Source organism: Phyllobates terribilis, unplaced genomic scaffold (assembly GCF_046119375.1).
Source record: "Phyllobates terribilis strain yellow unplaced genomic scaffold, ASM4611937v1 Scaffold_4__5_contigs__length_816908805, whole genome shotgun sequence".
NCBI classification, from domain to species: domain Eukaryota; kingdom Metazoa; phylum Chordata; class Amphibia; order Anura; family Dendrobatidae; genus Phyllobates; species Phyllobates terribilis.
Window position 1 is genome coordinate 377720754 of NW_027362764.1, and position 18149 is coordinate 377738902.

General features: G+C 42.8%; 1 protein-coding gene across 2 annotated transcripts in view; it reads left to right on the forward strand.

The window, feature by feature from the left end:
• PTPN3 (protein tyrosine phosphatase non-receptor type 3) overlaps positions 1–18149 on the forward strand; it is a 383873-nt gene that overhangs the window by 305627 nt on the left and 60097 nt on the right. For both annotated transcript variants that reach the window (XM_073678476.1, XM_073678477.1), the window contains 5 exons: positions 2107–2130; positions 3244–3436; positions 9259–9336; positions 9506–9562; positions 13156–13312. In XM_073678476.1, coding sequence (XP_073534577.1) covers positions 2107–2130; positions 3244–3436; positions 9259–9336; positions 9506–9562; positions 13156–13312 — 509 coding nt within the window. The remainder of the gene's footprint in view (positions 1–2106; positions 2131–3243; positions 3437–9258; positions 9337–9505; positions 9563–13155; positions 13313–18149) is intronic.

The window sequence follows — 18149 nt, forward strand, 5'->3', positions numbered from 1 at the left end:
AGTTTTTTTTAGGCTGTTTCGCGTGTGGCAAAATTGATAAGGCAGCGTTAATCTGCGGGTCGGTACATTTACAGCGGTACCACATATATATCTTTTTTTATGTTTTGGTGCTTTTACACAATGTAGGGATGGCACTCACTCAGGTGCGGATTGAGGCAAACAGGAGGCATGTTCTTTAAAATTTCCATAACGGTTTATTGGCTTCACAAACCGTTCAAAAGGAAAATGCCAACAAACTGCCTTTAGTGCAGGCAAATACAAAGAAAACAGTGTCTGGTTAGCCAGCGCTGTGATCACACAGGCTAGTAGGCATCCAGTACACGGTCTGGAGACAAAACATACACAGGAGGCCTTCTCTCTCCAAACACACAGACCAGGTGCCAAACAACAGCCTCCATTTTATAGGCTGTTAACCACACCCAGAGGTGAGGTATGTGGGTTGCTGGACCCTCCGAACTCTCCTAGCTACCTGTAACCCGGCTCCCAGGTGCACCAAACTATCCTCTTAGTGCTTACGTGCACTAGAGAAAATGCATCGGGTTACATCACGGAGACCAGCCATCTCTGTGACACATACCTCCCATCGGCTATGCGACCATTAGCCACCTTACAACAATAAAAACTATTTTCTAGAAAAAAAACATTTTTTGTGCATCGCTTTATTCTGAGAGATATAACTTTAATATTTTTCGGCTGATGGAGCTGTATGGCAGCTTGTATTTTGCGGGACAAGATGACGTTTTCAGCGGTACCATTTTTATTTACATTTGTCTTTTTGATCGCGTTTTATTCCATTTTTTGTTTGGCGGTATGAGCCGCCCAGTGGTTGACTCTCATAGCAAGTGAGCAAATCTGCTATATACAGGTGATCTGCTCATCGCCTGTATGTAGCAGAGCCGATCAGACAAGTGCTGCTTCTAGTCTCGTATGGAGACTGTAGAAGCATGCAAAAAGTGTAAAAAAAAAATTGTTTTTAAAAATATAACAAAATAAAAAATATATAAAAGTTTAAATCAACCCCCTTTGCCCCATTCAAAATAAAGCAATAAAAAAAAAACACACATACACATGTTTGGTACCGCCGCGTTCAGAATTGCCCGAGCTATCAATATAACAAAAGAATTAATCCGATCGGTATACGGTTTAATGAGAAAAAAATTCTAAACGCCAGAATTACGTTTTTTTTTGGTCGCCAAAACATTGCAATAAAATGGAATATTGGGCGATCAAAACATTGGATCTACCCCAAAGTAGTATCAATAAAAATGCCAGCTCGGCATGCAAAAAATAAGCCCTCACCCAGCTCCAGATCCCAAAAAATGGAGACGCTACGGGTCCCAGAACATGGCGCTATATTGTTTTTTTTCCAGCAAATTTGGGATTTTTTTTTCACCACTTAAATAAAAAAGAACCTATACATGTTTGGTGTCTATGAACTTGTAATGACCTGGAGAATAATAATGGCAGGTCAGTTTTAGCATTCAGTGGATGTGGTAAAAAAAAAAACAACTGTGGTATTGCACTTTTTTTGCAATTTCATCGCACTTGGATTTTTTTCCCATTTTCCAGTACACGATATGGTAAAATCAGTGATGGCGTTCAAAAGTACAACTTGTCCCGCAAAAAATAAGCCCTCACATGGCCATATTGAATGAAAATTAAAAAAGTTACGGCTCTGGGAAAAAGGGGAGCAAAAAACAAAAACACAAAAACGGAAAATGCTCCAGTCATGAAGGGGTTAAACTAATACTACCTGTTCTGTTGAGATCTGCAGTTTTCTCATAATCATCACAGGCAGAATTACAATGGCAGGTATCGCCTCCATTGTGTGTACAAATAACACAGGATCCACCATTCACAATAGTTTTTAGTTGCAGCACAAGTCATATGTCTGTGACTGTAGAAATAGAAGCTCAGTCAAGATAGCTGCCTAAATAATGATATACATAAAATAGAATAAAACCATATACAATCCAAAAACTAAACATAGGTTTGAAATAAACCTTGTTGCTATATTTAGTTTTAATTGTTAAAAAATAAGATATTTAAAGGATCAGCAAATGTTGAGGAAAAACATATCTCACTATTTCTTTTATTTCTGTTTAGGTTGTCTGATGCAGACTCTCCAAAGTAAGTGATGATATTCATCTTTTGTTTAAGGTTGGATATTTTGGGGGAGAATGATAGTGATAATCATTCACTAAGGGTAGGTTACACCAAAATCATCAACAGGGTGGACAGTCTTGATGAATTTGTCTTGGAGGTAATGAAAAGTCAGTTTGGACTTTTTTCAGTATATTCATTTGTCAATAAAAATGACACAATGGTTTTATAAATATGAATGCCATACCTTTCAATGTATATATACATTGAAATATAATCTAAAAATTAATTTATTAAAGGGGTTATCCTTTATCGTTCCAGTGGTGTCGACACTGGCTCTTCTGGGGATCGTGTTACATATCCATATTATGCCACGCGATCCATACGGCCAATCAGCGGCTGCGTCAATCTCCCAGCCCTCTCCGGTCGTATGTAATTTATCAGAACAAGAGGAGAGTTGTTGGCCACAGGGATTGTCTGACATAACAATGTCACGCGATCCCCGGGAGCAGTGCTGACACCGGAGGTGATTACGGTATATGTGTTGCTATTTTACAAGAGGGAAACAGAGGTATTCAGAAGGGGTTGTCAGATTAGTGGACAACCCCTTTAAAACTGCTTGAATAACCCCTTTTTATATGCTGTGGTCCCCCATGTAAAATAAAAGAAAATCCTTATAAGCTCCTCCAGAACCACCGCCATTTCAGCAATGTCTGCGGACACTTGCCTGACATTGTTATTCCACGTGAGTGCTGCAGCCCATCACTGGCCACTGATAGGCTTCAGAATTTAAGAGGTATAACTATGTCATGTGAGCTCCGGGATATCTGCCCAGTGCCAACATTTTCGGAACATGGCCAGAGGTGAGTATAAGTTTTTTATTTTACATAGGGGACTACAGCATTTAGGAAAGGGCTGTCCAAGTAGCGTACAATCCCTTTACATTTTTCACAAAGAGAACTAGGTTCTTGGTTGCTTTGGCCAACAAGATCAGTTTGTTTTTTTTCAGTTTGACAGTTAGAGACCCATAAAGAGACAGACATCTCTATTTCTTGGGTATAGTATTTCTATTATTTTGCCTAAATCCGCCTATACAATGCACACTAAATGTTCCTTCTATCTCTATTGTTGATATTTTAGAAACCTATTAGAATACAGTCCAAAAGAAAATCAGTTGAGCAGTCAAGGTTCATTTCCTAGTTCTCCCAATGGGGTGGCAAATCATTCATATTCACATCCACTTGAAGGTGTGGACAAGACGTTTTTAGATACCTATGATACCATCAAGAAAGGGAGCTCAACAGATGATTCCAGTCAATACTACTATGATAAGGTATGTTCGCTTTCACAACTAGCATCAGTTAAAGGGAACCTATCAACTTGCTTATATTGCTCTGAATGTGAGCATTTTTAATGACCGGATCCTTAGTGCCAATAAACTGAGTTTTATTCTAAAGCTCAGCAGCATTTTTAGAGAAATCATCATTTTATCACTCATTTGCACCCAATAATTGTCCTCTTGGTGACATCCCATCAGCTTGTATCAGAGCAGCATGATTGCCAGATAAACAAAATGGAAATGAAACAATATAAAGAGTGAATATGGAACAATTTTTTTCCAAACTTATAGTGGAAACAAGTCAGAATATGCTATCTACAACTTGGAACCAGTTAGCTGAGCATTAAAACATAAAATAGATACAAATTGCTCCTGGCTGGAAGTTTGGGGCACTATGCTTGTAGCTGGGATACAGCCCTGGTGATGCTATGAAAGCTGTCATTAAGGCTATGTGCCCACGATGCAGAAATGCTCCGGATTTTGTACTGAGCATTTCTGCATCTCCCTGGCAGAAAAAACGCATGTGGATTGTACATGCGGATTGTACATGCGTTTTTCCTGCCAGGGACTAGCGGATGTGAAGCGTTCTTCACATGCATTTCCACATGCGGGTTGTCAAGCGCTTTCCAAGCGATTTTAGCATCACTTAGAAAGTGCTTGACAACTTGGTCACACTATATAAATCCATGCAACCCGGCATGGATTTATATAGTGTGACCGAAAGAATGGTAAAAAATTAAATATTATACTTACCTTCTGATGGCCCCCGGTGTCCTTGTCTTGGCTTGCCGGCAGCTCGTGGTAGATTAAAGAACCTCTCGCGTGACCCGTCACATGACTAAATGACGTCATAAAAGGTCCTTTCACACCACCGCGAGCCGTACAACAGACCGGACGCAGCGGAGAAAACACCGGGGGCCATCTGAAAGTAAGTATAATCTTTATTTTTTACCATTTTTATTCTTTTTTTTAACTATTAACTTGGTCACACTATATAAATCCATGCCGGTTGCATGGATTTATATAGAGTGACCAAGTTGTCAAGCACTTTTCCAAGTGATGCTAAAATCGCTTGGAAAAGCGCTTGATAACCCGCATGCAGAAATGCATGCAAAAACGCTTGACAAACGCATCTACCTGGCGGGAAAAACGCATGTAAAATCCGCATGCGTTTTTCCTGCCAGGGAGATGCGGAAAAAATCTACAGCATTTCTGCATCTTGGGCACATAGCCGAAGTCTACTGTTTTCAACAGCCTGAATTGGACAACTCTCTGCCATGCTTCCCCTATCCTAGCAAATACCACACCAGCACACATAAGTAATCACAACTTTAATACTGGTGTAAATGGATGTTATATCTCAGATACAGGACATACGGAGTCCGCTCCACACAGTTTATTATACAGCCGGCACCTGCATCTAGCAGCAGCAATTGGAGCTACCTCTGATTGCTGCAGTTTAACCACAATGATTAACTTACTTGGCCTTTTCAAATATTGAGAGGCCGAATACAACCAATTTATAATAATCGAAAAAAAGACCCTCTCTTGTGTTTTTATGCAAAGAGAAAGAAAAAAGAAGAGCTCCCTGTGTGAGACCGTAAGGTAATTGGGGAGGTGGTGGGATGTGAATCGCTCACCTGGATGAGTTGTGTACAACACAAAGCTACATCCCCTGCAGTGCCCAGACAACACCACCATTCTCTCTTCATTTCCCTCTCATGTTATTATAACATACAATAATTCTTTATTAAAGAAAATTTTCTTGTAGGGCAAATAGCAATGATACAAATAATAAACCTGATAAAGAAAAAAAGAAAGAAAACAAGGAGGCAATCAAAATAGTTAAATATTAAATGAGCAAAGTTTATTAATAATTAATAATGCAAAACATTTCAAAAGTGGTAGGGAGAGGTAATACTAAAATCACATTTAGGGAAAAGGATGGAAATAGATCCACAAAAAGGGTCAAAACATTTCTAAAGCTTTATTCACACCTCAGTATTTTTGATAAGTATTTCATCAGTATTTGTATTCCAAAAGCAGGAGTGTCTCCAAAACACAGAACCAATGTCAATCTTTCAATTATAGTTTTTCTCTGATTGTTCCACTCCTGGTTTAGGCATACAAATACTGATGAAAAATACTGACCAAATACTGATGTGTGAATAAGCCCTTAGCGAAGGCAAGAAAATCCCCTGAAGTTGTCCTCCTAATTGACAATGATATAAAAACCAAGAGTTCAATATATAAAGAAACAAAGTGCACATTTGTATCTGTTTCATCTGTAGCATAAAATATCCTAAATATAGTAATGATAGCATACAAATAAAATAGGTATGATGGCAGTCAATCTGACTGATATAAAAAGGTAGGTAGAGTATAAAGCGAAGAATGAGTTCAGTATGCACGTGATTAATATATAGTTTAGATGCAAGTGTCTGATAACACTAGCATAGAACAATGGAGGACACCATAAGACTCCCAGATCTATAATGACATTCACCCACAGCGATGAATATGCCCCAGGAAAAGTACAATCACCATACATAATCACTACCTTGAGACGTGGTTAACCAAAAACGCGGTAGGGAGGAAAGGAGATGGCGCACAGGCAATCTGGGCAGCACACCTCTTCGGGCACCCATCGCCATGCTCTTACCCATCCTCTTTGACGGTCTATTGATTTGTTTCTATGGCAGCCAGGGGCCTGCTGAAGGCTCTGTTGCTGCCATTTTGATAATCCTAATCTGGGTATTCTTGCCTGTGTTCCCCATTGTGTGTGGATGGTGCACAGCTTATTCCTTGCCATTTTCTGTTTGCATTGTGCTTTGCCTCCCTTCTGTATCTTATTATAAGATATATATATATTATTATATATATTATCTAATATATATAATTGTCTTATCCCGTCTGTCTGTCTGTCTGTCCAGGAAATCCCACGTCGCTGATTGGTCAGGCCGCGGCCAATCAGCGACGCGGGATTTCAGAAAAATATGGCGGCCGTTAGCGGCTCACCCTCACAAGCTCACCTGCACACGCTCACCCTCACCTGCTCACACGCTCACCCTCACCTGATCACCCTCACCCTCACACCCTCAGACGCTCACCCTCAGACGCTCACCCTCAGACGCTCACCCTCAGACGCTCACCCTCATGCTCTGACGCTCACGTTCTGACGCTCACGCTCTGACGCTCACGCTCACGCTCTGATGCTCACGCTCGGACGCTCACGCTCGGACGCTCATGCTCAGGCTCTGACGCTCACGCTCGGACGCTCAGGCTCTGACGCTCACCCTCTGACGCTCACCCTCTGACGCTCACGCTCGGACGCTCACGCTCTGACGCTCACGCTCGACGCTCACGCTCTGACGCTCACGCTCTGACGCTCACGCTCGGACGCTCAAGCTCGGACGCTCACGCTCTGACGCTCGGACGCTCACGCTCGGACGCTCACGCTCGGACGCTCAGGCTCTGACGCTCAGGCTCTGACTCTGACGCTCACGCTCGATGCTCACGCTCTGACGCTCATGCTCACGCTCGGACGCTCACGCTCTGACGCTCACGCTCTGATGCTCATGCTCAGGCTCTGACGCTCACGCTCTGACTCTCACGCTCACGCACTGACGCTCACGCTTGGATGCTCAGGCTCTGACTCTCACGCTCTGACTCTCACGCTCTGACGCTCACGCTCTGACGCTCACGCTCGACGCTCATGCTCACGCTCGGACGCTCACGCTCTGACGCTCAAGCTCGGACGCTCACGCTCTGACGCTCAAGCTCGGACGCTCACGCTCTGACGCTCGGACGCTCAGGCTCGGACGCTCAGGCTCTGACGCTCAGGCTCTGACGCTCAGGCTCTGACTCTGACGCTCACGCTCGATGCTCACGCTCTGACGCTCATGCTCACGCTCGGACGCTCACGCTCTGACGCTCACGCTCTGATGCTCATGCTCAGGCTCTGACGCTCACGCTCTGACTCTCACGCTCACGCACTGACGCTCACGCTCGGATGCTCAGGCTCTGACTCTCACGCTCTGACTCTCACGCTCTGACGCTCACGCTTGGACGCTCACGCTCGGATGCTCACGCTCTGACACTCACGCTCGGACGCTCACACTCTAACACTCACGCTCACGCTCTGACGCTCACGGTCAGACTCTGACGCTCACGCTCGGGCGCTCACGCTCTGACGCTCACGCTCGGACGCTCACGCTCATGCTCTGACGCTCACGCTCGAATGCTCACGTTCTGACGCTCACGCTCTGACGCTCACGCTCTGGCTCTGACTCTGACGCTCTGACGCTTACGCTCGGACGCTTACGCTCGGACGCTCACGCTCGGACGCTCACGCTCTGACGCTGACGCTTTGACACTCACCCTCGGACACTCACCCTCGGACACTCACCCTCACACGCTCACCCTCACACGCTCACATTCTCACGCTCACATTCTCACGCTCCCATGCTCACCCTCACCCGCTCCCACGCTCACCCTCCCACGCTCACTCTCACACTCTCACCCTCACTCGCTCCCACGCTCACACGCTCACCCTGTGCTAGCCGGTCATCTCCCGGCTGCTCGCAGCAGAAGTTCCCCGACCGGCGGCCTCGCTCCCTGGTCCTCCAAAATTCATTAGGTGCCCCGGGGGGATACATTGGGGGGTTAATTTAAAGTAGTACACAACCCATTTAAACACAGCTTCGCTGATTAGTCGCGCCCGGTTGGCCGCATACATATTCTAGAATACCCGATGCGTTAGAATCGGGCCACCATCTAGTATTATATATTATTATTATATTATTTATAAGATACTGAGGACTTGTCAGTTCACATGTTTGTTTTTTGCTGCATTTTTTCCAGCCAGTTTTGTAAGTGGAGCAAATTTCAACAGATTTCAAACTCTCATTCACATGTTGCTTTTTTTTTCCTTGCGCTTTAGATGCTTTGAAAAAATGTAGCATGTGAATATTAGTGGAATTTCTTTTCCAATTGAGATCAATGATGCTGAGGAACAATAAAAAATGACACACACACATAGAATTACTGCTGGCGATTGTAATTTTTTTTTTCTGCAAAAAGAAATACAACAAAGACTCTGGACCTGATACAGCAAGGCCAGCATTGTACACGCTGGTCTTGATGAGGAGATGGGCTGGAGTCAGACACTCTTCACATGTATGACTCTTCATGAATCAGGATCACCAGGCGAGTGGCATACACCATTCTGTGCGCCTCGCCACACATCTTATTCCAGTCTGTGCTGGAGCAAATTCATGATGAGCGATGGTCACCATGCGACTTTCCTGCCCAGGCTGCGCACCAGCTTTGCTGGAGTTGGGCGAAAATGGTGCCAGAAACCCAAAAGTCACATAATTTTGGCTCAATTGGAGGAAGTGCTAAAACTATGTGACTTATCAAAGCTTTTTAGAATACTGTCGTAAAAGCTTTGATGAATCGGGCCCTCTCTGTGTGAACATACTTTTACCTGCTAAATAGATAAATTATATAAAAAAGTAATTAAAAATAAAAAGTCAATGTAACGAATTGCCTTAAAGCATTACTATGACTCAGATTTTGTCATGTAATTATTCTATTTGATGTCATCAGTTTTCTTCCAAGGTTAAATGCTTTTCAGATGGAACAAAGTAAAGATATAATTACCAGCATTAGCCCTATTGGAATGTAAAGTATTAAAAAGCCGACACCTGCCAGTATAAAGACTAGTGTTTTCTTTTTCCTGCTAGTGAACAAAGGTTTTCTATCTGACAACATATCTGCAGTGTACATACAATATATTATTTTTTTTCACATAGAATGAACTTGCCAATGGAGATTTGCTGTTAGTCCGTATTTCACCAGACGAGGAGGGAAAATTTGGATTTAACCTAAAGGTAAGAACTTTTATATACAAGACTTATAATAGCTGACATTTTTTCTTTAGTATTTATTTGTTTTTATTGTACTGTTAAGTAAACCTATCACCAGATACATTTTTTGTGTATTTCATATGTACTGTTTTCATAAAGTGGAGAGGAATGAAATGATTTCCCATATTTACAGGGTGGTGTGGATCAAAAGATGCAGTTGGTGGTCTCCAGAATCACCCCAGGATCACCTGTAAGTCTTGTGATTTTTTTTGTGTTCACTACATAGTTCATTTTTATGCACTTTCTTCATTTCTGTAATCATAGATGTATTCAGCCAGTTACTGTAGTTGTAATAACACGAACTTTCAGACCAGCAGATTATTTGTAGTGAGCTCCATTTTTAGATTTTCTCCTCCATTCAGATTGAGACTGAATGTAAACGCTGAACTTAAATTGATGTTAGTTGGAAGCTGAGGAGACTCTGTCCTCCATTGTGTAATATGGGTGGCAAGCGGCACCGACATTAAGAAAATCTCCAAATGAAGCTGCAGTTCATGCTCAATTTCCTCTTTATGCAAGTATTTGAGGTACACTAAAGGACAAGCATAGCATTTAAAGCCAGGTATACTGGTAGAAATGAGCGTAAAGTATAGGTAAGGGTCCAGTAAGCTCTTTTGGTACATAAGGCTGATAGATATACATTTGTTTCATAGAAGAACATGCACATACGGACTCTGCTGAGCATGAATCTTACGTCTATGCATATAGCATTATTGTACAGAAATATGCTATGTATGTGTCATTGAGCATTATCAGACACTCAGTGTCCAATTGGCTATAGACAGAAATATATAGTAAATTGCACCTCCATTTTCACCATAGTCTGCATCCTTCTTTGCACACTTCTTGTTTCAGACCTACTTACAAGTTCCACAAAATAGCTGCCGTCTCCTTGAACGTAAATGATGCTTAAATAATTGCATTTATATAATAATCATTAAAGTAACTTTATTCAGAATTACTCTTCTTCAATCACTTTGAGGAAGGCAGGGTTCACATGAGCATACAGTATGTCACTGTCTACATGCGGAACGCAATGCCCTGAGTATCCAAAGGTCTCACAGATACATATGAAGTTGTGAGACCCATGTTCAGTCTGGAAATTGTGGTTCATATATGGATCGTGAAATACTCAGCCAAACATTCACAAACGGAAACAAGGGGCCCAATTCATTATTGCATTTGTGCCTTTTTTGTTTAATTTTTGTGTGTTTTACCTGTTTTTTTTAATCTGCACCCAATTCTTTTCATTTTCACCTTTTTTAAAGTTTATTTTATGTGATCGCTTATTTTTTTAAGTTTACCTCTCTGGGCAGGGTTTGGGGTTTTCCAAATCTTTTTGACTGATTCATTAATCAATTTGGAGAATTATTTTGGAAAGAAATGGTGCAAAAAACGTCAACAAATACCACAAGACAAAAAAGGAAGTTGACTTAAAAAACAAATGATGAATCAGGCCCACAGTGCAGACTAGAATGTTTTGCGTTTATTTTAATTCTTTTTATTTTATTACTTGTGAAACTATGTAAAAATGTGAACTGAAAAACTAAACTGCTCAGTTTCAACTTTCTATTTTGCCTTGTGATTTTAATGATGTTTCACAAAATCTCACAAAATGATGCACACAATTCATGAATTTTGCACATAGCCCCTAATAATACTTTTTTCTGTTTTTAACCATTTTTACAGAATTTTAGCACAGAAACTTACATGTTACAAAATGTTACAAAAAGTCTGACTTTTAAACTGACTTACATAAAATCACTCTGGGGGAAGTGGAGTACACTTGCGCTAAATTTTGCAACTTTTTTAAAAATTATCATTTTGTGAATCGGCCTAAAATATCTGGAAAAACCATATTGATGCAAAAATCAGAAAACTAAACCACAAAAGACAACTTGGAAAAAAGGCGCAAATCTTGTGATGAATTTGTTGCATATCACACACTCAATTGAGAGGTATTCACATCAAAAAAATAGTGGAAATGCAATGATGAATCACACAATAAGTCAACTATATTATTGCAGCATTAGAGATTTATTTAACTATCCATTTTGTATTTAAAAAATATATATACAGTACAGACCAAAAGTTTGGACACACCTTCTCATTTAAAGATTTTTCTGTAATTTTCATGACTATGAAAATTGTACATTCACACTGAAGGCATCAAAACTATGAATTAACACATGTGGAATTATATACTTAACAAATAAGTGTGAAACAACTGAAAATATGTCTTATATTCTAGGTTCTTCAAAGTAGCCACCTTTTGCTTTGATGACTGCTTTGCACACTCTTGGCATTCTCTTGAGGAGCTTCAAGAGGTAGTCACCGGAAATGGTCTTCCAACAATCTTGAAGGAGTTCCCAGAGATGCTTAGCACTTGTTGGCCCTTTTGCCTTCACTCTGCGGTCCAGCTCACCCCAAACCATCTCGATTGGGTTCAGGTCTGGTGACTGTGGAGGCCAGGTCATCTGGCGTAGCACCCCATCACTCTCGTTCTTGATCAGATAGCCCTTACACAGCCTGGAGATGTGTTTGGGGTCATTGTCCTGTTGAAAAATAAATGATGGTCCAACTAAACGCAAACTGGATGGCATAGCATGCCGCTGCAAGATGCTGTGGTAGCCATGCTGGTTCAGTATGCCTTCAATTTTGAATAAATCCCCAACAGTGTCACCAGCAAAGCACCCCCACACCATCACACCTCCTCCTCCATGCTTCACGGTGGGAACTAGGCATGTAGAGTCCATCCGTTCACCTTTTCTGCGTCGCACAAAGACACAGTGGTTGGAACCAAAGATCTCAAATTTGGACTCATCAGACCAAAGCACAGATTTCCACTGGTCTAATGTCCATTCCTTGTGTTCTTTAGCCCAAACGAGTCTCTTCTGCTAGTTGCCTGTCCAAAGCAGTGGTTTCCTAGCAGCTATTTTACCATGAAGGCCTGCTGCACAAAGTCTCATCTTAACAGTTGTTGTAGAGATGTGTCTGCTGCTAGAACTCTGTGTGGCATTGACCTGGTCTCTAATCTGAGCTGCTGTTAACCTGTGATTTCTGAGGCTGGTGACTCAGATAAACTTATCCTCAGAAGCAGAGGTGACTCTTGGTCTTCCTTTCCTGGGGCGGTCCTTATGTGAGCCAGTTTCTTTGTAGCGCTTGATGGTTTTTGCAACTGCACTTGGGGACACTTTCAAAGTTTGCCCAATTTTTTTGACTGGCTGACCATCATTTCTTAAAGTAATGATGGCCACTCGTTTTTCTTTACTTAGCTGCTTTTTTCTTGCCATAATACAAATTCTAACAGTCTATTCAATAGGACTATCAGCTGTGTATCCACCAGACTTCTGCACAACATTACTGATGGTCCCAACCCCATTTATAAGGCAAGAAATCCCACTTATTAAACCTGACAGGGCACACCTGTGAAGTGAAAACCATTTCCGGTGACTACCTCTTGAAGCTCATCAAGAGAATGCCAAGAGTGTGCAAAGCAGTCATCAAAGCAAAAGGTGGCTACTTTGAAGAACCTAGAATATAAGACATATTTTCAGTTGTTTCACACTTATTTGTTAAGTATATAATTCATAGTTTTGATGCCTTCAGTGTGAATGTACAATTTTAATAGTCATGAAAATTACAGAAAAATCTTTAAATGAGAAGGTGTGTCCAAACTTTTGGTCTTTACTGTATATAGACATTTTTTGAGGAACAAATATAAAATGTATACAAATCATTTTGATAGCTGTAAATGTATATTTTTATGCAATTCTTACATAGGCAGACACGTGTTCTCCAAAGCTTATGGAAGGTGATCAAATTGTACTCATCAACGGTCGAGATATCTCAGAGCACACACATGATCAAGTGGTTATGTTTATAAAAGCCAGCCGGGAATCCCACACAAGAGAACTTGCTCTACTAGTCAGGCGGAAAGGTAATTTTTGGGACAGGCTGTATTATAACATTATTTTACTCTATAAGGTTTTAAGACCTAGTCTAACTGCTTAAAATATATGAAGAAATTAATCAATGCAAAGTTTCAAATTTATTTAGATATATAATAAATAGTCATTGTCTGCTTTATTCATGGCAATTCATTGAAGGGTGTATGGCCAGCATCAGTCAGAATGAGGAAATAGATAGATGCAGTAGTTAAGGCCCCGTCACACTAAGCGACGCTACAGCGATCCCGACAACGATACGACCTGTCAGGGATCGTTGCTGCATCGCTATGTGGTCGCTGGTGAGATGTCAAACAGTCAGATCTTCCCAACGACACAGCAGTGATGCGGCGACCCGTAACGTTCTGTATAACGATGCACACCTATGTGTTTCTGTGTCTGAGTCGTTAACAAGGTCGTTGGTAAGGTGTCAAACACACCGATGCATGCTACCCAGCGGGACCTCAACGATCAAAGAAATGTCTAGACCATTCCGACACGACCAGCGATCTCACAGCAGGGGCCTGGTCGCTGCTAAGTGTCAAACGTAGCGAGATTTCTGCTGAGGTCGCTGCTGCGTCACAAAACTTGTGACGCAGCAGCGATCTCGCTAGCGATCTCGCTTAGTGTGACGGGGCCTTTACAATATTGCATTCCTCTTCCCTTAGGGCTTTATAGGGCAAGCCTGACTGCAAACTATATCTTCCCTATTATCCCTCCCCCATATAATGTTTTAATGTGATATGTTGATTAGAGATGAGCGGTGTTCGACTAGAACTGTTCGCCAATCTCAAATTCGAGCTGTTTTGGGCGGTGTTCGAGTTGTTCGACGAACCCGAACGATTTGCAAAAAATTCGGCTGTTCGAGGTTATGTTCGATAACTGTTCGTGCACCAAAAGCGTGTCCTGCATGTCTGGCGCTATTTAGAGCACCAATCATGCAGGGATTGTCTGCCACTCACTGTAATGCCACAGCCATGGTGGTTGTGGCATTACAGTGATTGCCCAAATCGATGGGAACAGTGCCAACAGTGAAACATGAAAAGCCGGCAATTCAGCAGCGGCATACACCTGTACCCGACAATTTAGAACCGAAAGAATAGAGCTTCACACATAGATTAGATAGATATAAACATGTCAGCCACATATATACGAAGTACAGTGACAGTGTTGGTTACTGTACTTGTCATTTAGCGTAAAGGATTTATCAAAAAAAATAATAGTGTTTTCATGCACCGTCTCTTTAAAAAAGCCGGCCGGCAATTCAGCAGCGGTACCCGACAATTTAGAATAGAAGGAATAGAGAATCACACATAGATTAGATAGATAGAAACATGTCAGTCACATATATAAGAAGTGCAGTGACAGTGTTGATTACTGTACTTGTCATTTAGTGTAAAGGATTTATTTAAAAAAATAATAGTGTTTTCATGCACTGTCTCTTTAAAAAAGCCGGCCGGCAATTCAGCAGCGGTACCCGACAATTTATAACAGACAGAATAGAGCATCATACATAGATTAGATAGATAGAAACATGTCAGCCACATATATACGAAGTACAGTGACAGTGTTGCTTACTGTACTTGTCATTTAGCGTAAAGGATTTATCAAAAAAAATAATAGTGTTTTCATGCACCGTCTCTTTAAAAAAGCCGGCCGGCAATTCAGCAGCGGTACCCGACAATTTGTAACAGACAGAATAGAGCTTCACACATAGATTAGATAGATAGAAACATGTCAGTCACATATATATGAAGTACAGTGATAGTGTTGGTTACTGTACTTGTCATTTAGTATTAAAATAAAGGATTTATTATTAAAAAAATTGGCGTGGGGTTCCCCTTAATTTTAGGCTCTAGCGGAGGTTAAGCAGACGGCTGGGGCAGATGTTTGAAGCCTGGGAAGGGGGTAATACCCACGGAGCTTCCCAGGCTACTAATATCAGCCCCCAGCTGAATACATAGCCTTTACTAGCTATTAAAATGGGGGACCCCCCCAAAAAAATGACGTGGGGTCCCCCCTAATTTAATAGCTAGCAAAGGCTAGGCAGACAGCTGGGGGCTGATATTAATAGCCCAGGAAGGGAGCCATGAATATTGGCCCCCTCCCAGGCTAGAAACACCAGCCGTCAGCCGCCCCAGAAATGGCGCATTCATAGGATGCGCCAATTCTGGCACTTAGCCTCGCTCTTCCACGCTGCCCTGGTGCGGTGGCAGGGGGTAATAGGGTTGGGGTTGATGTCAGCTTATAATGCCAGCTGACATCAAGCCCAGGTTAGTAATGGAGAGGCGTCTATAAGACACCCCCATTACTAACCCCATAGTCAAAGTTAAAAAAAACACAAACACCCAGAATAAAGTCCTTTAATTGAAATAAAGACACAATCCTTTATTGTTCTAAATTAAACCATACTTACCGTCACGCCCATTCCAGCTGAAGCCAACGATCTCCTGCAATAAAAGAAAAATAATAAAGCAACCTCATCCTTACCTTTCCATGGTTCCCACGACAGCTTCAGCTCTGCTACATCGAGATGACAGGCTGGACCGCAGCAGAACGCTGCCATCCAGCCTCTCATCCCGCAGACACTGAGAAGCGCAGGCTTGCTTGCGCTGCTCAGCGTCTCTCTGTGACGACATCCAGATGAGCCGAGTTCATGTCCAATGAACTCGGCTCACCTCATGCACGTCACTGACAGCGTGGGAAAATTCTCAAGCTGAAGCGGTGAGTGCAGGAGAATTCTCCCACGCTGTCAGTGACGTGCATAAGGTGAGCTCATGTCCAATGAACTCAGCTCACCTCCTGCACGTCACTGACAGCGTGGGAGAATTCTCCTGCACTCAGCGCTTCAGCGTGAGAATTCTCCCGCTGAAGCGCTGAGTGCAGGAGAATTTTCCCACGCTGTCAGTGACGTGCATAAGGTGAGCTCATGTCCAATGAACTCAGCTCACCTCCTGCACGTCACTGACAGCGTGGGAGAATTCTCCTGCACTCAGCGCTTCAGTGTGAGAATTCTCCCACGCTGAAGCGCTGAGTGCAGGAGAATTTTCCCACGCTGTCAGTGACGTGCATGAGGTGAGCCGAGTTCATTGGACATTAACTCGGCTCATCTGGATGCCCTCACAGAGAGACACTGTGGAGCGTAAGCAAGCCTGCGCTTCTCAGTGTCTGCGGGATGACAGGCTGGATGGCAGCGTTCTGCAGCGGTCCAGCCTGTCATCTCGATGTAGCAGAGCTGAAGCTGTCATGGGAACCATGGAAAGGTAAGGATGATGTTGCTTTATTATTTTTCTTTTATTTCAGGAGATCGTTGGCTTCAGCTGGAATGGGCGTGATGGTAAGTATGGTTTAATTTAGAACAATAAAGAATTGTGTGTTTATTTCAATTAAAGGACTTTTTTCTGGGTGTTGTGTTTTTTTTAAATACTTTACTAGAAATTCATGGTGGTCATGTCTAATATTGGCGTGACCCCATGAATTTCGGGCTTAGGGCCAGCTGATAATGCCAAGCTGGCCCTAACCCCTTTATTACCCAGTGAGCCACCGCATCAGGGCCCTGGATGAGTTGGGTACAGCGCCAGAAGATGGCGCTTCTATGAACGCGCCATTTTCCGGGGTGGCTGCGGACTGCAATTTGCAGCGGGGGTGGCCCAGAAAGCTTGGGCCTCCCTGCGCTGCGGATTCCAGCCCCCAGCTGCCTAGTTGTACCTGGCTGGACACAAAAACAGGGCGAAGCCCCACGTCAATTTTCTTTAAATTATTTCATGAAATAATTAAGAAAAAAAGGGCTTCCCTATATTGTTGTGTCCGGCCAGGTACAAATAGGCAGCTGGTGGTTGGGGGCAGCCCGTTCCTGCCTGCTGTACCTGGCTGGACACAAATATAGTGCGAAGCCCCACGTCAATTTTTTTTAAATTATTTCATGAATTTCCTGAAATAATTTAAAAAAATTGAAGTGGGGCTTCGCACTATATTTGTGTCCAGCCAGGTACAGCAGGCAGGAACGGGCTGCCCCCATCCACCAGCTGCCTATTTGCACCTGGCCAGACACAACAATATAGGGAAGCCCTTTTTTTCTTAATTATTTCATGAATTTCATGAAATAATTAAAAAAAATTGAAGTGGGGCTTCGCACTATATTTGTGTCCAGCCAGGTACAGCAGGCAGGAACGGGCTGCCCCCAACCACCAGCTGCCTATTTGTACCTGGCCGGACACAACAATATAGGGAAGGCCTTTTTTTCTTAATTATTTCATGAATTTCATGAAATAATTAAAAAAAAAGTACGTGGGGCTTCGCCCTATTTTTGTGTCCAGCCAGGTACAACTAGGCAGCTGGGGGCTGGAATCTGCAGCGCAGGGAGGCCCAAGCTTTCTGGGCCCCCCCCCGCTACAAATTGCAGTCCGCAGCCACCCCGGAAAATGGCGCGTTCATAGAAGCGCCATCTTCTGGCGCTGTACCCAACTCATCCAGGGCCCTGGTGCGGTGGCTCACTGGGTAATAAAGGGGTTAGGGCCAGCTTGGTATTATCAGCTGGCCCCAAGCCCAAAATTCATGGGGTCACGCCAGTATTAGACATGACCGCCATGAATTTCTAGTAAAGTATTTAAAAAAAACACAACACCCAGAATAAAGTCCTTTAATTGAAATAAAGACACAATTCTTTATTGTTCTAAATTAAACCATACTTACCATCACACCCATTCCAGCTGAAGCCAACGATCTCCTGCAATAAAAGAAAAATAATAAACCAACCTCATCCTTACCTTTCCATGGTTCCCACGACAGCTTCAGCTCTGCTACATCGAGATGACTGGCTGGACCGCAGCA